The 23,458-nt window shown below is 49.4% G+C and overlaps 2 protein-coding genes across 2 annotated transcripts; both read left to right on the forward strand.

Annotated features, from left to right (window-relative positions):
• The first annotated feature begins 1,521 nt into the window (after window positions 1-1,521).
• sh2d5 (SH2 domain containing 5) lies at window positions 1,522-11,513 on the forward strand. Its single transcript, XM_036531321.1, has 10 exons — window positions 1,522-1,652; window positions 2,741-2,869; window positions 4,721-4,801; window positions 5,206-5,280; window positions 5,780-5,926; window positions 6,298-6,498; window positions 8,915-9,098; window positions 10,189-10,291; window positions 10,557-10,716; window positions 10,916-11,513. Exons 2-10 carry the CDS (start codon window positions 2,819-2,821, stop codon window positions 11,120-11,122), a joined length of 1,209 nt encoding a protein of 402 aa, XP_036387214.1. The 5' UTR covers window positions 1,522-1,652; window positions 2,741-2,818; the 3' UTR covers window positions 11,123-11,513.
• Window positions 11,514-13,370: 1,857 nt separating this feature from the next.
• kif17 (kinesin family member 17) lies at window positions 13,371-23,129 on the forward strand. Its single transcript, XM_036531827.1, has 14 exons — window positions 13,371-13,601; window positions 14,056-14,202; window positions 14,624-14,725; window positions 15,647-15,836; window positions 16,092-16,544; window positions 16,889-16,992; window positions 17,328-17,487; window positions 17,870-17,967; window positions 18,090-18,244; window positions 20,352-20,580; window positions 21,110-21,368; window positions 21,750-21,832; window positions 22,035-22,152; window positions 22,839-23,129. The coding sequence occupies exons 1-14, from the start codon at window positions 13,371-13,373 to the stop codon at window positions 23,027-23,029; spliced, it is 2,520 nt and encodes an 839-aa protein (XP_036387720.1). The 3' UTR covers window positions 23,030-23,129.
• Window positions 23,130-23,458: the final 329 nt, after the last annotated feature.

Below are 23,458 nucleotides of genomic sequence, written 5' to 3' on the forward strand. Positions count from 1 at the left end.
TTAAATGGCATCAAAAACATGAAATTGTCCTCACACCAATAACACCAAAGCATGAAAACAGTGCAAACGGTCGTTTAAATCATGTCTCACGCAAAATAGTTCTATGGTTAGCAGAAAGCTCGCAAAAGCTCAAGATCACAGAAAATCTCGTGTCTTGATGTACGTCGGCTATTTGTATATGAGCGCATGAGTTTGCACCAAACACAGCAGTGAAAGTCACCTGACCAAAAAACAAAGTAGGTGCGGGCGGAAAGCTATTGCAGTCTTGGTTTGGTACGGAAGAACGCACGCAATGCACACGAGCTGAGATTCCAATGACGTCACATATTTATCAATGGAGCGCTCCCCGCGTGCTGGTAGTACCAAGGTGGTGTCTCGCAGTAAGGGTTAATTTCCCACAGCGAGATTACGAGTGAGGCAATTGTCCAAAAAGCACACTTTTATTGCAGTCTTAATCTCGAATATCTCTACCTGTTGGTTCCTGTAACGGAGAAGGGCGTGTTTGCGTTACGTAACGGACCGCTGCCTGGAGTGATCTGTCTGTTCGTGAGTGATCTGACACTGTATGCGTGTCCCCGAATAAAAAGTGCGTCCGTCCGCAGCCGGGATAGATCCCTTCGGCTGCGAAACCTACCTTTCAGAGGTTCCTCCTGTTCCTCTCTCTAGAAACACAAAGATAGGAGGTCAGGCGAGCCTCCTCTGCACAGTCACACCCTGCCAATGGATTATTCCATTCGATCACATTTATTAATCACTTAAACAGCAGGGGCATGCTTTTTCTTTTCTTTCGGATCCAAATTCCATACTAAATGTGACAAAATTGGGGGCAACTGTCCGGCGAGCATACGCCTACTGTACAGTTCCAGCGTTGCAGTTGTGGTTGAGTGCGTGAACATGCGACAGCATAGCGGCGGTACGCCTCTGAACACCCACAACATTGTCAAAACATCACAGCTACATAAGTTTGTGATTTCAAATACATCCTCAGTTTTATCCATTCTGTGGTTATATGTTTTAATTCCCGTAAAAGGTTGTAGGAGAATATATTTTTTCAATAGTCTAACATGTAAAAGGGCGAAAAGTTTTATTTTTAGGATTGTTTGGATTGGTGGAGTTTGCTTGTTTTCTGCCTTCCACTGAGTTCTCTCGTGATATTTGTGTTTTACAATAATGAAATTCTGTAAAGGTATCATTTACACGCTGGGCAACCTATATTTAATATATCAGCTTGGGTATCCACACCAGCCCCGTTCAATTCCTTAACCGACATGTAGGTTCTTGCGGAGAACAGGTATGCAAATAAGCGCGATAGGTGGGCTTGCAAAAAGAAAACTGTATTAACACTTCAACTACCGGCGCTTTGGATGTTGCAGTCTTGCGCGAAACGGCTCTGGTCACGTTTTTATTCACATGAGGTAAATGAATGTAATGTAATGATGTCTTCCGGGGGGAGGACAGGACTCATTAATGAAACGCACCGGGGGAGCACTCCGAGGCTGGCATTCGCACCGTGGACCGAAATAAACGCGGACCTGGAGGGAAAGTCTGCTTTCGTCAGGCTTGAGTAGGCGGCGTGTAGCAACTACTGGCAGTGAGTCAGAATTGTGAAACTTGGGAAGTCTGGGATGAGTACCGCTGGCGTTGGGATCGAGGTAGGCAACTTTCACCATCTCCTGCCATCAAAATCGATGCAGAGAAAGCGAGGTTTCGGTTTACAAAGTTGTTTTTGTAAAGGCTTTGCCCACCTGTAGTGCTCAGCACTGAGAAGGAACGCGTAGGGAAATCTGCACACACAGGTACACGGGCTGTTGGTCTGTTCGACATTTCCGTTCGTAATGCGTCTTGAGAAAAACGCACAATCGTCACCACGTTCGTGTGAGCCCACTACTGCCTTCCACGAGAGCGCATTCATGAGTTAAAGTAACCTGGTAAAATCGTGTTTTGTATTTGCAGCAAGGGTGGAGGGGTCAGCCAGAGCAAAGAAGCGCGCATTCTGAGTTAATCCTTGTAATACCTGTATTACCAATGAATGGAACTTCCTAGTAGAGTTTAAGAATGGTCGTCTAATACCGATCAAAATGTGGGCTATGTTTCGTGTTAAAGTGAGCAAGTGTGTGTATTTAAAAAACGGGGCGAATAGCCTATGTGATTTGATACGAGTGTAAACGCCCCTCCTCGGTTCACAGGGTGGGGGAGAAGCGAAATCCACACACTGATTAAGCAGGTTTACATTTTATCCTTCTCTCGGCGTCGTCGCTTCAGCCGCGTACTCTTTAATTACTCCCTAATTTCAGGGCGAGGTCCTCGGCTGCATGCATTTGCCGTGCTGAGATAGAAAGTAAGATTCTGTGGGAAAGGCTTGATGAGGTTCCGCTCACCGCCGGGTTAAACCCATCTGCCTCTGCGGGCGCCTGGTATTTTCTTTTTCTGGAAGCTTTCGCATTCAGCATGATGACATTGCTTATAATGGTTATGATGATTTGATCTAATTTTAAATCGCACCTCGAACCCACCGCGCTTCTAAAACTGTCTGAGAGAAAATCCTGCGTGTGATCCGTAGTCTTACGCGGCCGTCTAACCCGATGCGCTTCTCGTCAGAGGACGCGTTCACACCTCAGTGAGATGCGGACTTTCGCTTCTGCAGTTATTGCACCAGCGTTCTGGTGCTAACCACAGAAGCGCTGCAGGTTTGCAGTTCTGCCACCCCACGCAGACGCCTCTGTCCTCCCCTCTCTCACAGAGCAGAGGGGGCCGAGCCTGAAGCTTTCTGCTCGGGGACTGGCGGATCGGTAACGGCACGGCAAACGCACCGGAAAGGATGGGAGAGACTCCGGTCAGGGAGGGCAGCACGGTGACGCGGTCTGCCGAGGTAAGATAAAGCCCCCCCCCCGGGCACAGAATGGATAAGTGTGAACTGTGCTTGTGTGAAAGTTGATCTGTGTGGTGATGGTTATGATTGCCGACAATATGTATACATGAACCTGTGTTTGACTGAGCCAAAGGGGTGGGTGGGTGTCAGTACGATGGGATATGTCGTGTTCTTTCCACCCTCTCTCTCCGTTGTTTAAAATGTCCCTGTTTGGCCCTTTGTTTGATCATTCAGGCACAGTTAGGCGCTTCTGGTTAGATGCTAACTGTATTTCATTGGCTCTGTACCTGTACTCTGCAATGACAATAAAGTCTAATCTAATCTGAGGAATGTTTATGTTTTAGCTATCAGGTAGTAGGCGAGTGCATCATTTTAAAGATGCTTTATAGAGCACTGTGACTTTTTAAAGAAACTCAAATGGCACTACCATTACCATTTAGTTTTAAAGATTGTTTACCTCATGGTTATCATTTAATATATAACCTGATATGAACTGATTTTGTTTGTGTTTTTGTTCATTTTTGAAGCCAGTTCCTTGGGAAAGTGCTTTGCTTGTATTTACCAAGCGCTGTGAGTCAGCAATCCTTTCAGCACTAGTCCAGCTAAACACTTCCCTGCTCTGTTTTAAACCACCCTAAGTGACTTGTGTTCCATCTTTCTCCACAACATGTACCATTTCACAAATGCCACCATTTACTTGCAGTGTATTTTATTTTGTATTTAATTATTTCAGTTTTTTCTTTCAGTATGAATTATTGTAGACTTTGAGACATTTGCTGCTTTGACCATTTTATTGTGTGCCTGAATTCAAGCTTTTTCTATTTCTCAATGGCAAATGAATTCTTTAGCCATGAGCACAGGATGGGGTGCGAAGGTCCACATCTCACAGGAAAGTCCAGCCACTCAGTGCTGTCAGCTCCTTTGGAGACATTATCTTCAGCACTTGTAACAAATGTGTGTTTAGAGTACCCATGATTCAGCAGGGACTGTTGAATCTCAGTTTGGTTATGTGGCCATGTTTAAAGATGTCTTCAGTAGATGTGGAAGAATCAAGGGATGAGATGGAGTAGAGCGTGGCCAGTGTCTCTGCGCTGCTTTCAGCGTGGTCCTGGCTTTGGGTGTGCTGCGCTGTCAGTGCGGAAGCTGGAGCTCATCTTTAGCCCCCGGGGTCTCTCTGTCTGTCCCTCTCTTGGACTCTCATGCGCTTTCCTTCTCGCTGCTCCCTCTCTTCCGGGGGTGACAGGATGGGGCACTAAAACTTGTTTTTATTTATTTTTATTTATATTTATTTATTTATATTTTTGCTTTGTCTTTTTGTGATGTTTAGGTTTGTCTTTTTTAATTGGTGAATGATAATGTTTGAGTTTTGTGGTTTATTTTTAGTGTTTTTTTTTTTTTAATAAAGGAGGCTTAAAAGTCTCTCGCTCTCTCTCTCCCCCTCTCTCCCTCTCTCTCCCTCCCTCTCTCTCCCTCTCTCTCCCTCTCTCTCCCTCCCTCTCCCTCCCTCTCTCTCCCTCTCTCTCCCTCTCTCTCCCTCTCTCTCCTGTCTCCCCTCCCTCTCTCTCCCTCTGCCCCTCTCCCCCTCTCCCTCTCTCCCTCTCTCCCTCTCTCCCTCTCTCCCTCTCTCCCTCTCTCTCTCCTTCTCTCCCTCTCCTTCTCTCCCTCTCTCCCTCTCTCTCCTCTCTCTCCTCCCTCTCTCTCTCTCCCCCTCTCTCTCTTTCTCTCTCTCCCTCTCTCTCTCTCTCTGTCTCCTCTCTCTCCTCCCTCTCTCCCTCTCCCCCTCTCTCTCTCTCTCCCTCTCTCCCTCTCCCTCTCCCCCCCCCCCCCCCCCCCCCCCCCCTCTCCGTTCAGTATGTGGGCTCCTTCCTGGTGGATGACTACTGCCTGGATGAGCAGATTGAGCGCCTGCATGCGCAGCTGCAGTCTCTTAAGGTGGGTGCCTGCAGCAGCTGCGCAGGGCTGCAAAGATCATGTGACTGAATGTTCATCAGAGCAGCTGTCAGTGCTGGCCTGAGGCAGTGAACATGCTCAGAAGCCCATTGGGAGACTGAAAGGAGTGTTGGAATGTGTACAGTGGGATAAAATGTGCTATTTACAGTTAGAGAAAACGTTCCCATACGCAGTCTGAACTCTGTGATTTCCCAGTCTGGCTTTGGCAATGCGTGGAGGGAGATGGACTTTAGTTCATGTCACATGTCATTTCCTGTCATTAATATCTGCCTTTCTGCTTCTGAAGGTATATTATGCATCAAACACATTAAACTCTTAACTATTAAACTAGTTGTCTTGGCCAGTTTTGGAGGTAATTTTTAAAAGCTTTCTGCCTCTCTGAACAGACCTGCAGGAGAAGGCGGTCAGTCTCTCTGAAGTTCTCCATCAGAGGGGTGAAGATGTACGACGAGGACGAGACTGTGAGAACTCCGCCCCCAACCGTGACATCACACACGTTACGGCAGTGCAAAGCAAATCCTAACATGCTCATACTTTAATGTATCGCTGGGTGCGATAGGGAAAGGGGTGCAGGCTGGGAACTTCAGGGAAGAAGTGGGGTACACAGTCATGATTTAAAAGAGAAGTTTCATTGAAGAATGATTCTGGAGAAGGGAGAGCATTCATATGTATTCTGTTTATAGCAGATAAAGCATTTTTAACCATTTACAAGGCATTTGGATCAAATCTCTCAGGAAGGTCATCGGGTCATTTGTTCAGGGAGAGATAAAAAGACAGACAGGGACCAGGGGATGACAACGCTCAGGGGGGTGTGTCACAATGCCAACTTATAAGACAGTGGAGGTTAGGGACTATCTCAAAAGTCTACTCTCAAAAGTGACTATACACCATAAATTATGTCAATATGTACACATGCATGTAATAAATTCTAAGTTAATTGTAACGCTGGTTGTGCTGCAGACTCTGCTGATGGCTCACGCACTGCGCAGGGTGTCTCTCTCCACCGCCCGCCCCGCCGATGCCCAGTTTGCCTTCGTCTCGCACAACCCTGGCAACTCGGATGCCCAGCTGTACTGCCACCTCTTCAAGGCCCGGCACGCTCGAGCGGTAGGAGACCCCCCCCCCCCACCGCCGGGCTCGGCTCCCCCCCGGGCAGGACGGCTCCGCATGCCTCTCGCCCCCTCCACACATACCTCTCCCTGCTGCTGCTGCCAGGCTGCAGGCCACACACAGACGGGCCTACACGTTCTAAAGGCCAAACAGTTGCCTTCTGTTTAGCAGTGTGTTCTGCCAATACCCACAATGTGATTATGTTTGCATAGAGTGGCTTTTTATGTGGTCATTTTTATTTTGAAGAGGTACACAAATTGTCATCCCCCTCCTCTGAGTGGCCTCTGACTATTCGCTTCTGGTATCAGCACATGTGTCCAATCACAGCCCGTGTCTCATCTCCCTCCCTCATGTCTGTCCAATCACAGGCCCAGTTTCTGAACCTGCTGCTGTGCCGCTGTTTCCAGCTGTCCTACCTGGAGAGGCACCCGGAGGCGGCAGGGGGGCTGTCCACCAGCCCCCTGCACCCCTGCCCTCCCTCCCTCCTGAACCAGGGCTTCCCCCTGAGCGTCAGCGCCCTGGTGTCCTTCCGCCGGGCCCCCACACAGGGGCTCCTACCCGGAGAGAAGGTTTGGCCACGGGGGGCGCCCAGCACCCCTCTCTGCACTGTGGGGGAAAACGGGGGTGCAAGGTTCCGGTTAACCTGTTAGAGATGGTCACGTGATTCAGGATGTAGTGGAGAGAGGTGGGGTGTTTGTATGAACAGCAGTGTGGCGTGCTGGTAAGGAGCAGGGCTCGTAACTGAAAAGTTGCTGGTTCGAATCCCCGCTGGGCCACTGCTGTTGTACCCTTGGACATGGTACTTTGTCTACAATTGCCTCAGTAAATACCCAGCTACACAAATGGATAACATGTAACATTATAACCTGTGTAAGTTGCTCTGGATGAGAATGTCTGCTAAATGGTGATAATGAAATGTAATGTAACACGCAGTGAGTTCAGGTTCACCCTGTGTGGTGATGTGTTAGCAAGGGACTGAGAGCGTTACATACTGCCCCCACCTGCTGTGGATGAACAGAGCGTTACATACTGCCCCCACCTGCTGTGGATGAACAGAGCGTTACATACTGCCCCCACCTGCTGTGGATGAACAGGGGAGGAGCCCGTAATGTGAGAGTTGAAGGTTCAGCTCTCAGGTGAGTTATTGTACCCTTCAGCAGAGCACTTAGTCTGATTTGCTTAGCTGCCTAAATGGATACTGTGTGAGAATGTGAGCTCTGTAGCTCACCCTGCACAAAGGCATCTGCTAATAATTAAATACTCATAATAATGTGATCATATCTGAACTGATATTGGGACACCCTGGGATGGAGAGTTTATTTATTCTCCAAACCTGTGGCTGCAGTCTATGTACAGTGAGCTCTTCCTCAGCAGAAACTGGATCAGCTCTGAGAAAGGCCATATTCACAAGGGAGAGGGACTGCAGTGTTGTGTGGAAAGAGGACACTGGCTTTGTGTTTAATTTTATCTTCTGATCATGAGGTCGTGACCTTTCCCATGGCGAGAGGCCGAGCTGTGTGGAGGAGATTCCGGAGAGTTCTCTGTCAGGCAGGACAGCTTTATTCCAGCCTGTATCGGGCAGCTGAGCTGTGTGGCCTCATGTTATCATAACCTGCTGAGGTCACACAGTATGAAGATGACCAGAGGGAGGCTGTGCCACAATACATTGTTTGCCCTTAGCACCTCCCCTTAAAGGTGTCCAGAGGTTACATGGTTGAGGGTTTCCCAGTCTGCAAAAAGCCTTTTAATTACCCTTTGAGCAAGTGGACATGTTTGTACCCTTTACGTTTGGGGTGGCATCCCAGGATTCTCTTTTTGTCCGGTAACCCAGGGAACGTGTTTGCACAGACCTCTGCAAATTTTCTGAGCGTTTCATTCGATTGCAGCAACACCAAAAAAATTTATTACGTATTGTATTGAACTTTTGTATGCGAGAAACCTTCATTTCAAAGGCGGTAACATTGGGCAGAGTGACGCCAGTGTGTGTTAATTGAACGTGAGCAGAAAATGTGACAAACGGCTTTTTATTTACATCTACCTGTATTCTGCCAGACGCTCTTACCCAGAGTGACTCACAAAAGGTTTGTAGCTTCATTTCAAGGTTCAAACTAATCTGAATCACTGAGATGTTTATCTGGCTACAAGCAGCATTTGTCAAGAGTTAAATCACAACTGCTATCCTTTTTTGCAAGAGAGTCACATTCACAAGTGACGGCTGTTATGAACTAGCTGTTCTGGGCTCGAAATGAATTGATTATAGATGGCTGTACAGGGAGATGGCTGGAGTAACCTAATTGTGTGTAAGTGTATGAAAGTAAAACAAACAAAACCAAAGGCAGACACAAGACAGACCTCCCAAACCAGGACAGCCAGGGTGAACATACTGACTCTTGGGGTTTCCTCCTGGGCTAACTCCTTTCTGGGCTACACAGCGCACCAGAGCCACAATGGTGGTTTGTTTAGTTAGTTTTATTAAAAACGATGGCGCACAAAAGACGGTGACTTCAAAATGTAGACCTTAAATCCAGGCAAATACAGGCAGCTATACAAATGGCCTAGCGCTGATGGTCATTTTGGGCCCCAAACACTGTCTGGCATCCTGGCAAAAACGCTGTCATACAAAACGACGAAAATCATTGAGCTCCAACACAAAAGCTATCTAATGGTCTTCTGACAAAAGAGCAGTTTTTATACTCCAAATCAAACTGCACTAAAATAACAGTCATATCTCCAGTCAGCAGTTCACCTTTATAAGTTTACCTGGAAGGGAGGCTGCCTGTAGTTGTAGAAACAAAACAAAGTGTTGGGCTGTGATGTAGTGACTCTGTTGTATTGAAGAGGTGTGTTACAATTGAGTTACTACACTGACATCATTTCAGTCAGTGAGCTGGGACACAGCCCTGGACTTTTTACTCTGACATTTCTGTGATATCACGCCTGCTGCAGCCTGATTGTGGCCGGTTTCTCTCGTGTTGCTCTGTTCAGAGCTCCTGCAGACCAGCGGAGGATCTGCAGAGCAGCCCAGATGAGGGCGGCGCCCCCTCCTCTCCCACCCTGGTGCGCAAGAAGGCCATACGCAACAAGGTGCTGCGCTCTGGGGCCTACCGCTCCTTCTGCTACACCCAGCACAAACAGCGCCACCTACAGGACCGGCTGAACTCTGAGCAAGGTGGGCGCAGTGTGCAGTGCGCGCTGTCCAGGGTCAGACAGATCATTAGGTAACGCATCCCTTTACTGAAGACACTCTGTGTCTTTATGCACCATGGGGGCTGTGGACACAGTGTTACCCACTTCCACTCCACTGTCCTACACCATGGCAACCTGTTTAAGAGGTGAGATAACATGCATGCCTGGCAGAGGTGGTGCAAGCTCTTCCACCAAATACCAACGTTCATGCACTTGCACTCTCTTCCTGCATCGCTGTAGAGGAAGTTTGGTTTGCATGCTGCTCAGCCACTGCACTGTAAGGGGAAATGAATTTGGGGACCAGCAGATGATGGCATGGATGGCATTGTGTCAGAATCTTTTGGGGACTGCACTTATAACCAGAGCTTTGTTGATTTTATTCAACAATTCAATTTTATTATTTTAAGGTGTGAGTGAAATAGCTTGTGTAAGTGTTTAATATGTAAAATGTGAGCTAATTAAGCAGGTATATAATCAGCAGTTTAATTTCCCCTTGAAAATTAATTTAAAAAATTTTTAAAAATTAAAATTGAAAAATTAAATTAAATTAAATTAATCCCCAAATGTGTGAACACCCCCCTGTGACATCCACATGCTGTTCTGTACTGAAACTAAAGGCTTACATGCACAGGGGAAGACACAAAGCAACCAGATTCTGAGGATGAAAAATGTGTAATGTCATAACAAAGCGAATGACATATTTGTTTATGGATTTGTGATCAGACATGCACATATAGACTGCCAGGGTCTCTGGTACCGATCACTTACACAGAGACGGAAGCTGTTGTAAGGAAATCACACTTCCTGGCACAGCAGTTTCAGGTTTACAAAGCCTGGCATAAAGGTTTTTCTCACCATGGCGATCTGTGTGTGTGTGTGTGCACGTGTCTGTGTGTGTGTGTGTGTGTGTGTGTATGTATGTGTGTGCTTGTGTGTGCATGTGTGTGTATGTGTGTGTGTGTGTGTGTGTGTGTGTGTGTGCTTGCGTGTGCATGTGTCTGTGTGTATGTGTCTGCCTCTGTGTGTGTGTGTGTGTGTGTGTGTGTGTGTGTGTGTGTGTGTGTGTGTAACAGGAAAGGGGCAGCCGGTCCCCGTGTCGAGGAAGCGGCCCCTCAGCCTGGCGGAGACGGAGGAGGCCCTGGCCGAGATGGTGTGGTCCTGGGCCGGGATCTCCAGGTCTGCTGCTCCCGCACCTTCAGCACCTCCTCTCACCTCACCCTATTACATGCTCTTCTGAATTCCTCACTCAGTCTTTCACTGATTCACTGATTTCTGACACCCATTGTGCTTTGAGTCAGTGGTTGCACTCATCCCTCCCATTCCTCAACACTGACCTCTGATCAGTGATAGCTGAGCACCGATCACAGGTCAGAGCTGTGGAGGGACGTGGTTTCACGTGTGAGGCTGCAGGTGGGACATGACTTCCTGTCCTGTGTTGCAGTAAGGTCAGCTCCACCCTGCTGGAGGAGGATGTCCTGGGCTCCTACCTGCTGGTTCCCCAGCCTGAGCTGCCTGGCTGCGGCTCTCTCACTGTGCGCTACCCCTCTGGCCTGGTCACGCACACCATCAGACACGCCTCCAACGGGAGATACCTGCTCCAGGTACGGGGGTGGCCAGAGTCCCAGGCTGCATGGCACTTGGTACACATGATCACCTGATTCACCTCACCTGTACAAGCTAAAACTACCATACCTGTTTTAATGTGACAAAATTTTCATGTACAGTTGTATTTGCCCAACTGGTGTCTATGAACATTGAGTGTCCCAAGTTGATGTGTGTTTATTTTTTTCCCCCTGACAGGACTGCCACAAGGAATTTGACACTATTGCGGGCCTGATAGAGTATTACACTGAGTTCCGTGGGGAACTGGCATGCCCACTGAGCAGTGCTCGGGTGAACCACTGCTACGAGTGGGAAGAGAATGTGGGAAAGACCCAGGCTGTCGGCCTACGGCAGGGCTTTAACAGACGCGTCTCCAAGAACAGCCAGACTGAGGAGTGGGTTTAACCCCCATCTTCGGGCTCAGATTTATTTACCTCTACATCTCACACTCAGAAATGCAGCGGGAACAGCTGGTTTCTCAGTTTGGGATATAAATCACTAGATTGGTTTAACCTTTTTTGTGTTTTTTAAGATGTACACAGTCCACTCGGTGATGTTGCCAGTGTTTGTTTCTTGGCTCAGCCACTCCAGGGAAGCAGGGATCAGCAGTTAGAGTTAGGGTTTCTGTGGGGTGGGAGGAGGGGGTACTCTGTAAATATCAGTCTGACATGTATAATAATGTATTTTGTATACTTCGTTCTCTGAGGTGAACTTTTGTAGGAGTTTTATACCTTAGCACTTTGTGGGATTTTTGAAAAAGCTTTTTGTATTTATACCATGGTGTTCTACCCTTTGCACCCCCAGGAGTCTGTGGGCTGGCCTGCTCCTTCCTCTCCTGTCCTGTGAGTACCGGAGAGGAGAGCTGTCCCGACTGGCCAGAGTAAAGTAAATTTGTCTGGTTCAGGTTCAAGCCGTCTTAATATCTGTACGTACTATTCCTGTTTCTTGGCCAGCACTTCTGTGTATGTATGTATTTGAAATGTTTTTATTTTTAACATTTTCTGAAAGATCCTCCTGAACTAATACTGAGATATACTGAGATACATTGGAGTGATGTGAGGGTTGAATATAGAGCAAAGTGCATTTCATGGGTTTTATTAGTTTTAAACTTTTATACAAAATCTAAAATCAACAGCCTGACAACTATTTGCTCTGTGGGAAATAAACAACTAAAACACAGCACAAGGAATGTATGCAGTGTGCTTACCCTTTCTGTATGGTGTTGGCATCCGCGCTTTCGTTATAACCGCGCATGTACAGGATATCCTCCAGGTCTGTACCTGACAGCTCAGGGGAATTATTTTGTTGTTTGTTTATTGCTTTTCTCATTAAAAGGCAGAGCACCAAAACTGACTCCAAAACTGACTTACCACCAATGACGCTCCAGCAGGAAAACGAGTCAATTTTGGAAGCAAAATATGCGGATAGATGAAGTGTTGTGCTTCCGACAGAGTGAGATGCTTCAGGGAGTTTCCCCCTTTCCTGGCCCGTGTCCTCAGTCAGTACCTGTAAACGGTTCGGATTTTGTCAGGTTTGAAAACGGTAACTGTTGCTTGAATGGTTAAAAAATACAGCACGAGTCCTCGCTTCATTCTCATACAGCTAATATGAACTCCATGGGGAACTAAGCAATCATAAGGAGATCCCAGCCCGAGGGGTGTACATTTTTTCCTCTATTTACATATAAAATAACTTCACCCAAACTCGTATCCGTTTTTAATTAACAGAAGCGTTAGTTTAAGTTATCGTTGGGCAACACAAATTTTTACCTCGGGAGCTACACAGCCATAGGATGAAAGTTCGAACAAGAGAATTTGGATCTACAAAGGAAAGAGTGGTGTCTTAAGATGTTTTGTCGTCCGTTTCTGAGTTTAAATACAATACATTAATCGGCGAATAACGTAAAAAGAGGGAATTTCGTAGGTTATGAAAGAATATTGTTGAAAAGACCAGGGTTACATTTTGTCAAACACTACTTTTTTTGACGGTCCCTAAAGTTGTGATGACGTTTTCTCGTCGAAGTTTGTGGTTGCCTAGCAACTCACAACGCCGCGGGAGGAGAACCTGTCCGCCGCTGCGGCTCCGGGACTGTACCTGATAAAGGTGTTTGCTTTCCATCAGTCTTAAAACACGGCCAAAGGATAGACTCATTTATGGACCCAAGAAGGATAATGTCGCTGGGTACCTGCCGATTCCAGCCACCGCAGTTACCATAGCGCGGGGATGCTGTCTTGGGCTGGTGACAAAGGGACGGTACCTTTGGAGTCTCTTTGATGTCGTGGCGAAACGCACCTTGCTGGGTAGCAAGTGATGATATTTTACTTAAGGATAAGTAAGATGATAAACGGCAAAGGACGCTGGTTCACTGTAGTTAGCCAGCTAGGTTATAGAAGTTTCATTTTTGTTTTAGATATGAGATTGTAGCTAGCTTGCGATCACCAGTCAATAGCTAGCTACCCACAGATTGTTACTATAAATTCCAGTTGTGATGATACTGGCTTTAGTGATGATCACTGTGATAATATGTGATGAAGATAATGGGAATTTATAGACAAACGCACAGCAGCGTCAGTTCGCTCGCCATGTCTTCATGAAGCGTGTGGAGACAGTATAGTGACTCTGGCTTAAAACAGCAAATCAGTCGGAGATAAAAATGGCTTCAGAGTCGGTGAAGGTCGTCGTCAGGTGTCGGCCGATGAATGACAGGGAGAAGGCTCTGAACTGTAAAATGGTGGTTTCTATTGAGCCCAGCCTGGGCCAGTGTTTCATCGAAAAGCCGGGCGCGACGGAGGAGCCCCCCAAACAGTTCACCTTCGATGGAGCCTATTTCATCCACCAGCCCACGGAGCAGATGTATAACGAGATTGCCTACCCTCTGGTCGAGGTAACGTGCAGTGTGTCCGCTGTTGTGTTGAGAGGGGCCCGGGGTGAGCCGGGGCAGACTGTGTAGCATGACCTGCACCGCAACAGTTATGGGCTGTAAAGTTATTGGACACCGCCAGTTCCACCCTGAAACCAAATACCGTGCAGCTCTAAACCTCAACCAGTATTATATTGCCAATAACGATTTTACACCCAGCTAATTAGAAAGGAGATCTTCCCGTCCACAGCAGGACTACACTGTGAGAAGTAAAAAGATATTTGATTTCTTGTAGCCTGCTGTAGCTTTATGCCGGGATCTTATGCCCAGATGCATGTTGTTGTCCTTTCAAATTTCCTTTGTTTTGATGCAATGAGGTAGAAGTATTTCATGCCCAGGCTGGCCATGCTTTGCTTTAAGGTTGTATTCAGTTTTGGTCATTGAGGGGAAAAAAGTCAATTCCAACCTCTTCCACCAGGGGGTGACAGAGGGCTACAACGGCACGATATTCGCATACGGGCAGACTGGCAGCGGGAAGTCCTTCACCATGCAGGGGGTGGCGGACCCTTCTGCCCAGAGAGGCATCATCCCTCGCGCCTTTGAGCACATCTTTGAGAGCATACAGGTATGAGGAGGAGGGTGTCCACCACAGTGAGCTTACATATGTGGCTTTCCTGATTTTCAGCAACCACAGACTGATGTCAGCACACCTCCTCTGTGGGATGTGGCCCCCACACTTTGTACTGGGAGGTTTTCTGCCTCTGTGGCTTCCCCCCGGTGTAGAGTGGGTCAGAGGCGGAGGAGCGGGCAGCAGGGTGCCGTGCTGGTGGTGCAGCTTCCAGACCAGCGGGCCGTGGGTCCAAACTCTGTGTGGAATGCTGCTGCTGTTACCTGCACCCCACCCAAACGGCTCCCCTGTTGACACACCTGTCTGTGAATTTCAGAATGAGAAACGATTCCTCCGGTAAAAACTACAGCGCTGACACTGTTACTGTGTTACTGTGTTGCTCTAATTCATCATTCCCATTCCCCCTCCGTTAAATCAGTGTGCTGAAAACACAAAGTTCCTGGTGCGTGCTTCCTACCTGGAGATATACAACGAGGAGATCAGGGACCTCCTGGGGACCGAGGCCAAACACAAACTGGAGGTAGGACTCTGCGCCGCTGAGGAAAACGCTCTGCTTCCACAGCAGTTAAACAGCTGAGCTGTTTATGCTCTGAAGACCTTTGTGCTGCCTTTTTTCTGAACACTGCATTTTCCTGACCAGCGAGGAACCTTTGTGTGGTATCCATGCGGCTGGTTACCCGAGCAACCCCCTCGGGTTCGAGTGGGAGCCCGCAAGGCAGCTACACAATGGCCGTTGCCCTGGTAACGAAGGGAGACACAGTCACAAGTGGTTGCCGTGTGTGCTGGAGCCGGTGAGAGAGGATGCCGATGCGGGAGACAGCGTCACTGTCTCAGATTAGTGCTTCAGAGAGGCATGCAGCGGCCCTCCACCGCCCAGCACTGCCGCTCTGTCTGTGATCTGGGACACGGTGACAGCAGTGGGACCCAATGGGGGCCCACTGTCACCTCCAGGTGCTGTGAGGAAGGGACAGTGGGCAGGTGAACAGCACCTGGGGTGCAACTATGAGATGCCAAAATCCAGGAAAAGTGTTTGGGTCAACATGTCTAGTAATAGGGTTGTTTTTTACACTTTAACATTAAAAAAAATTCAAATTCATTTCAATCTAAAGTGTCCTTTAATGGTGATGTGTGTGTGTCTCTGTGTGCCTGCGTGTGTGTGCGTGCGTGCGCGCACGTGTGCGTGTGTGTCTCTGTGTGCCTGCGTGTGTGTGCGTGCGTGCGCGCACGTGTGCGTGTGTGTGTGTGTCTCTGTGTGCCTGCGTGTGTGTGCGTGCGTGCGCGCGCACGCGTGCGTGTGTGTGTGTGTCTCTGTGTGCCTGCGTGTGTGTGCGTGCGTGCGTGCGCACGCGTGCGTGTGTGTGTGTGTCTCTGTGTGCCTGCGTGTGTGTGCGTGCGTGCGTGTGTGTGTGTGTGCGTGTGTGCGCGCGTGTGTGTGTTCCAGCTGAAGGAGCACCCTGAGCGGGGTGTGTATGTGCGGGATCTCTCCATGCACACGGTGCACAGCGTGAGGGAGTGTGAGCGGATCATGGAGCAGGGCTGGAGGAACCGTGCCGTCGGCTACACCCTGATGAACAAGGACTCCTCCCGCTCTCACTCCATCTTCACCATCCACCTGGAGATATGCAACACCGGTGAGTGTGCGCACGCAGCATGCAACAAACTGAGAACCTCTCTCAGCATCACACAGGCAAACACATGGAAACAGAGATATTTCTGTCTTTTCATGAGGGGTCTGGATACGGTTGGTAGCAGAGAGAGGTCTTTGAGAGAGTATTTACTGGATGACACTGGGGTTATGCTGGGATTATCATCGGTGAGACAGCTTGCAGGTACTGTTTGAGCTCCACTGTGTCTGATGTCGTCCTCGTTTTGTCACCTGTTGGCAGACGTGTCAGGTGAGGACCACCTGCGGGCGGGAAAGCTGAACCTGGTGGACCTGGCGGGGAGCGAGCGCCAGTCCAAAACGGGGGCGACCGGGGAGCGGCTCCGCGAGGCCACCAAGATCAACCTGTCCCTGTCGGCGCTGGGCAACGTGATCTCCGCCCTGGTGGACGGGAGGTGCAAGCACGTGCCGTACCGCGACTCCAAGCTGACGCGGTTGCTGCAGGACTCTCTGGGGGGCAACACTCGCACCCTCATGGTGGCCTGCCTCTCGCCTGCCGACAACAACTACGAGGAGAGCCTGAGCACACTGCGCTATGCCAACCGCGCCAAGAGCATCCAGAACCGGCCGCGCATCAACGAGGACCCCAAAGACGCACTGCTGCGGGAGTACCAGGAGGAGATCAAGCAGCTCCGCGCCCTCATCTCCGGCCAGCTGGGCGGCGCCGACCTCTCCTGTAAGCACCACCCTGTTTCTATAGGCAACGGCCCTCTCCTGTAAGCACCTCCCCCTACTGTAAGCCCCGCCCCTGTCTCTCCTGTAAGCTCCGCCTCTCCTGTAAACACCACCCTCTCTCTCCTGTACGCACCAGTGTCAGCAGCTCTCACAGGTAGGGTGTTTGGTAATGGGCTTGGGGACAGGGGTGGGGTAACGGGGACAGCTGGGGTGGCTGGGAGGGTGATCAGTGATCGCTGGTCAGCCCCTCGTTAAGGTTCTCAGAAAGCCCTGTCAGTGTTGGGAGGCCGGTGCCTCCCTGTGTACCTTCTCTGAACCTTCCCTTTATTCCTCCCCCTCCCTTAGCTCTGCTCGCTGCGCAGAAGGCCAAGGCGCCCCCTGGTGTTCAGATTCGGCCACAATCCAACACCACAGCGGACAACGAGGCCGAGAAGGAGAAGATCAAGCAGGTACTGGCTGAGGGCCAGAGGTCACTCTCCCGACCTGCCTGTGATGGCTGCCAGGGGTCCTTACCCTGTGACCTGTGGGTGTGTGTGTGCCTGGGTCTGTGTGTGATTGTCATATATATGTGTGTGTGTGTGTGCGTGTGTGTCTGTATGTGCATTTTTTGTGTATAATATAAATGTGTATATGTTGTTATTTGTATATAATACATATGTATGTGTGAATATTTGAATGTGTGTGTGAGACTTGTGTTTGTTCATATACAGTATCTGCATTATCTGCATATGTGGTTGTGATTAGATATTCATATGTGTGTGTGTTTGTGTGTGTGTGCGTGCAGGAGTACGAGGAGAAACTGGCCAGGCTGCAGGCAGAGTACAGTGCAGAGCAGGAGTCCAAGGCCAAGCTGCAGGAGGACATGGTCACCTTGTGCACCTCCTACGAATCCAAACTGTGCAGCTTGGAGAGGAGGGCCAGCCGGCCCCAAACGCTCAGCTCAGGTACCCCCCAGCTCAGGTGCCCCCCAGGTACCTGCACAGCTGACGCACTCACATTATCCCCTACACAGCTGGGTATTAACTCAAACAGTTACAGTCTGGTTAGTTGGCCAACTCAAGGACACAGTGTGAGAAAATCCTACACTGCGTACTTGTGTACTGGACAGGTGTAAGTATCCTACACTGCGTACCTGTGTGCCAGGCAGGTGTAAATAGAACAGTACCTGAGAGAAACCTCCACCCCCTGACTGGGCCTGTGGACCATCATAAAACTGCATAGAACCCTCCACATCCAGCTTTCAGAACCTGTAGCTCTAGATCATCTCCTGATGTGCTCCACGTGTTCACCTGTACAGATGGAGGTTTCCTTTGTGTCCTGTCTCAGGTGCTCCTGGCAGTGTGACTCCGCCCACAGAGGAGGATCTCCGCCCTGGCACTGCTCCCCCTCAGGAGCTCACAGGAGTGGAGCAGGCCCTGGCTAAGGTAGAGTACCCTGTCTGCTGTGCGGATCACATGGGACTAACCTGGAGGAACATGACTTCTCTCAGTGCCTGTGTCTGAGCTGAGCAGTGTTGAGCGTGTGACACAGCACCTGTCTGCCGCAGGTGAGCCAGCTGCAGGTGAGCCAGCCGCAGGTGAGCCAGCCGCAGGTGGCCTGCCATGTGGTCAGGGTCCAGCAGGACACCGAGGGGGAGGAGCAGGTGGATTCACCCCCCACTGTCACACCGGGACCCCTGGATCAGAAACAGGTCCTGGAGAGGTAAGCATGTTAGGGCATACAAACACAGCACAGAGCCACAGCATGCAGTGCACTCAGTATTTACACATACACAGCAGAGACACACACAGCACTAACACACAAATGCAATCTACTTACAGTGCTGGCCAAAAGTATTGGCACCCCTGCAATTCTGTCAGATAATGCTCAATTTCTCCCAGAAAATGATTGCAATTACAAATGTTTTGGTAGTAATATCTTCATTTATTTTGCTTGCAATGAAAAAACACAAAAGACAATGAAAAAAGAATTAAATCAATTATCATTTTACACAAAACTCCAAAAATGGACCGGACAAAAGTATTGGCACCCTCAGCCTAATACTTGGTAGCACAACCTTTGGACAAAATAACTGCGAACAACCGCTTCCGGTATCCATCAATGAGTTTCTTACAATGCTCTGCTGGAATTTTAGACCATTCTTCTTTGGCAAACTGCTCCAGCTCCCTGAGATTTGAAGGGTGCCTTCTCCAAACTGCCATTTTCAGATCTCTCCACAAGTGTTCTATGGGATTCAGGTCTGGACTCATTGCTGGCCACTTTAGAAGTCTCCAGTGCTTTCCCTCAAACCATTTTCTAGTGCTTTTTGAAGTGTGCTTTGGGTCATTGTCCTGCTGGAAGACCCATGACCTCTGAGGGAGACCCAGCTTTCTCACACTGGGCCCTACATTACGCTGCAAAATTTGTTGGTAGTCTTCAGACTTCATAATGCCATGCACACGGTCAAGCAGTCCAGTGCCAGAGGCAGCAAAGCAACCCCAAAACATCAGGGAACCTCCGCCATGTTTGACTGTGGGGACCGTGTTCTTTTCTTTGAAGGCCTCGTTTTTTTTTCCTGTAAACTCTATGTTGATGCCTTTTCCCAAAAAGCTCTACTTTTGTCTCATCTGACCAGAGAACATTCTTCCAAAATGTTTTTGGCTTTCTCAGGTAAGTTTTAGCAAACTCCAGCCTGGCTTTTTTATGTCTCTGGGTCAGAAGTGGAGTCTTCCTGGGTATCCTACCATAGAGTCCCTTTTCATTCAGACACCGACGGATAGTACGGGTTGACACTGTTGTACCCTCGGACTGCAGGACAGCTTGAACTTGTCTGGATGTTAGTCGAGGTTCTTTATCCACCATCCGCACAATCTTTCGTTGAAATCTCTCGTCAATTTTTCTTTTCCGTCCACATCTAGGGAGGTTAGCCACAGTGCCATGGGCTTTAAACCTATTGATGACACTGCGCACAGTAGACACAGGAACATTCAGGTCTTTGGAGATGGACTTGTAGCCTTGAGATTGCCCATGCTTCCTCACAATTTTGCTTCTCAAGTCCTCAGACAGTTCTTTGGTCTTCTTTCTTTTCTCCATACTCAATGTGGTACACACAAGGACACAGGACAGAGGTTGAGTCAACTTTAATCCATTTTAACTGGCTGCAAGTGTGATTTAGTGATTGCCACCACCTGTTATGTGTCACAGGTAAGTAACAGGTGCTGTTAATTACACAAATTAGAGAAGCATCACATGATTTTTCAAAGGGTGCCAATACTTTTGTCCGGCCCATTTTTGGAGTTTTGTGTAAATTGATACTTGATTTGACTTTTTTTTCTTTCTCTTTTGTGTTTTTTTATTGCAAGCAAAATAAATGAAGATATTACTACCAAAACATTTGTAATTGCAATCATTTTCTGGGAGAAATTGAGCATTATCTGACAGAATTGCAGGGGTGCCAATACTTTTGGCCAGCACTGTACACCACTATACACATACTGTACTGTATAATCAGTGAGTGACCGTGGTGAGTGAGAGACCGTGGTGAGTGAGAGACCGTGGTGAGTGAGTGACCGTGGTGAGTGAGTGACCGTGGTGAGTGGTCAGTGAGTGACCGTGGTGAGTGGTCAGTGAGTGACCGTGGTGAGTGAGTGACCGTGGTGAGTGGTCAGTGAGTGACCGTGGTGAGTGAGTGACCGTGGTGAGTGAGTGACCGTGGTGAGTGGTCAGTGAGTGACCGTGGTGAGTGAGTGACCGTGGTGAGTGGTCAGTGAGTGACCGTGGTGAGTGACTGAGCCCCCTCTCTAAGCGAGTGCCTTCCTCGCTGTCCCAGGCTGCAGCAGCTGGAGCAAGAGTTCGTCGGGGGAGAGCAGGCTCGCAACGAGGAGCTTCGGCAGAGACACCGGCAGAGGAAGACTCTGGCCGACCAAAGGAAGAAGCAGCTGATGGAGGCCCTGGCAGACAGCAGTGAGGAGAGTGACACCGTCCTGCTGCATGTCTATGACTCCATACAGGAGGAGGTGCACGCCAAGAGCCGGCTGCTGGAGAGCACTCAGGCTAAGGTAGGAGAGAGAGAGAGAGAGAGAGAGGGAGGGAGAGAGGGAGGGACGGAGAGGGAGGAGTGAGAGAGGAAGAGAGGGAGGGAGGGAGAGACAGAGAGAGAGAGGGAGAGAGAGAGACAGAGAGAGGGAGAGAGAGAGAGTGAGGGAGAGAGAGAGAGAGTGAGGGAGAGAGAGAGAGAGAGAGGGAGAGAGAGAGACAGAGAGAGGGAGAGAGAGAGAGTGAGGGAGAGAGAGAGAGAGAGAGGAAGAGATAGAGGGAGGGAGAGACAGAGAGAGGGAGAGAGGGGGCAGGGAGGTGGACAGACAGAGGGAGGGTGAAAAGGTGATGAGGGAGGGAGGAAGAAGGGGGAGAGTGAGTTAGAGATCCTTAGTAGTGAGTAGTGCATGCTGCTATCCCATGCTTTCAGAAAAAAGAGGTCTTCATAAAACTGAACTCAAATACCGTTATTAATGTAAGCAATCTGAGTGGCTCTGTTTCACTGGCCCTTCCTCGTCCTCCTCTTCCTCTCGGGCTGTGTGGTGACCACAGCTGAAGGCAGCGAGGCTGGAGATTCGGGACCTGCAGGCGGAGTTTGCGCTGGAGCGGGATGATTACCTGGTGACGATCCGCCGGCTGGAGCGGGAGGGGCAGCTGCTGCAGGGGCTGCTAGAGCGCGTGGCCCCCCTCATCCGCAGAGACTGCAACTACAGCAACATGGACCGCGTGCGCAGGGAGGCCGTGTGGGACGAGGACAGCGCCACCTGGAGGCTGCCCGAGGTGGTGGTGCAGAAAACAGCCCTGCCCGCAGGTATGGAGGGGAGGGGGAGGGACTAGCTGCTGTCCGTCAGAGCGTGAGTTATGTGGAACTGCCTTTCAGTATCTGAAAGCTCTTTACAGCGAGGGAGCGGGCCATTCTGTGGCTGGGTGTTCCACTCATGGCAACTAAGGTGATAAGTTCAGCCACATATGTGGTGGGGAGTGTCTATGGATTTCATTTACACATGTAAAGCAGTCATAATTTCACTCTTCTGTTTGGAAATGACCTTTTTCAGCCTCAAGCTTTAGTCTGTGGTTATAACTGGAGAAACATGTTTTAACTCTCTCCTCAGAGATATTAAACAGAACCCCAGAGCATTGTGGGTATATGTTTCTCTGTTTTTACTGAAGCCTCTGTTGTCTCCTGCCTCAGCAGTGCCTCCTTCATCCTCCGGCAATCAGAGTCGTGTTGCAGCTCACAGGAGCTCGGTGGCAGACAGCGGCGACCTCAGTACGGTGTGTGTGTGACTCCGCACGGGTTCACTTCCTGAGGCTAAATCACAAATTACACACGTTAGGGAGATAATAACATGTTGCCAGAATTCACATTCACCTGTCTGCTTTTCTCCTCACCTGTAATCCACACCGACAGCATATTCACCGTGTGTAACCCTCACCTGTATTTTCACACCTGTAATCAACACCTTTGCCCCCCCAGGAGGAGGATCGCTACAAAGAGATGCTGAACCGGAGTGACAGCGAGCACATCGCCAGCAACTACTTCAAATCCAGAAGAGCCAATCAGCTGCTCACTGCTGACCCCAAGAGGAGCCTGGGTAAGAGCGTCAGACGCAGGCTGTGCCGCTGGCCCAGGGGTTTCCTGTGCCACACAGACTGCACAACCTCTTCCTCAGGATAGCCTGGGATATGACTGCTCTCGGGGGTCAGAGGTCAGTAAAGGCAGAGGGCTGTGCAGGGAGAGGAGTGTGAGGGTCAGGTGGGCAAACTGCTAAAGAGGAAGAACTCAGAGCCTGCAGGGAGTGCCACGGCCTCTTTCTCAGTGGGGGAGCTCTTCCACCTGTGAAGGACTCAAAATGGCTACTGAGCAAAAATAAAAACCACAGCAGAGTGTCTGTGACATTCCCAGCACCCTCTGTAAGGCTGGGGGGCATTGGGCATGTGCAGTAATGGCCTTTAAAGAGTTAATGCAGGGATGATGTCACACGAGTGTCTGCAGTAAAAGCAGTAAAAGGTTTTACCTCTTCAGATTATCACACAGAAATTTGCTGCATAAAGTTTTTTACCTTTGAGATGTTTTAATATTAAATCAGGTGGTCAGTACTGTTGTGGCTGATATACAGTTTAGTCTATTGCATGGCCTTTCATTGTCAAAAACCCATAAATGGAAAATGGATCACAAAATACGATGCTAAGTGGATGTCTTACCTACGCTCCTGCATCCTGTGCTGACCAGGAAGGTGTTTTCCGTTAAACCTGTTTAAAATGAACGCTTCCTCTTCAGCCCCTCACCCTGCCCCCCTCGGTAACGGGACGTCCCACCTCACCTCCAGCGGCTCCAACCTGACCGCCGCGTCAGCCGCCGAGTCCCTCCTGCCTCGTCCTTTCCGTCTGGAGTCCCTGGGCGTCCCCGTGGCCAACACCAAGGTGAAGCGCAAAAAGAGCCGGAGTCAGATCCCCTACGATGGAAACTGAGACCATTCAGCCTGTGCGCAAAAACAAAACCGTACCTGACCGTGACCACATTTCGGCTTTAACTGTCTCTGTGCTCGGGGTGGGGTGGAGAAGGGATAGGTGAGGGCAGGCCCCTCCCCACGAATGCAGCCCTGTTCTGACTCACCTGTAGCTCTGTGACATTTTGTTCTGAGAATCTGAGGGTCTGGATCAACTTGCCCTGATCACTAAAGCTTACAGGAAGATTTGATATCTGCGGAGAACGTGAAACTTGGTCATGGTCACGATCATTCGCATATCCCAGAATGCTGTGCTGCAGGCTGACTCAGGATGATAACAGTCAGCGCTTTGGTGAAGAGGCTTGTAATGGCCTGCATATTCTCAGGGCTTTCTGAGAGACGGCCTCAGGTGTTTCCATTCTGTCTGGACTGTCAGCTAACAGAGTCATGC

This window comes from Megalops cyprinoides, chromosome 6 (genome assembly GCF_013368585.1).
Source record: "Megalops cyprinoides isolate fMegCyp1 chromosome 6, fMegCyp1.pri, whole genome shotgun sequence".
In the NCBI taxonomy this organism is placed as follows: domain Eukaryota; kingdom Metazoa; phylum Chordata; class Actinopteri; order Elopiformes; family Megalopidae; genus Megalops; species Megalops cyprinoides.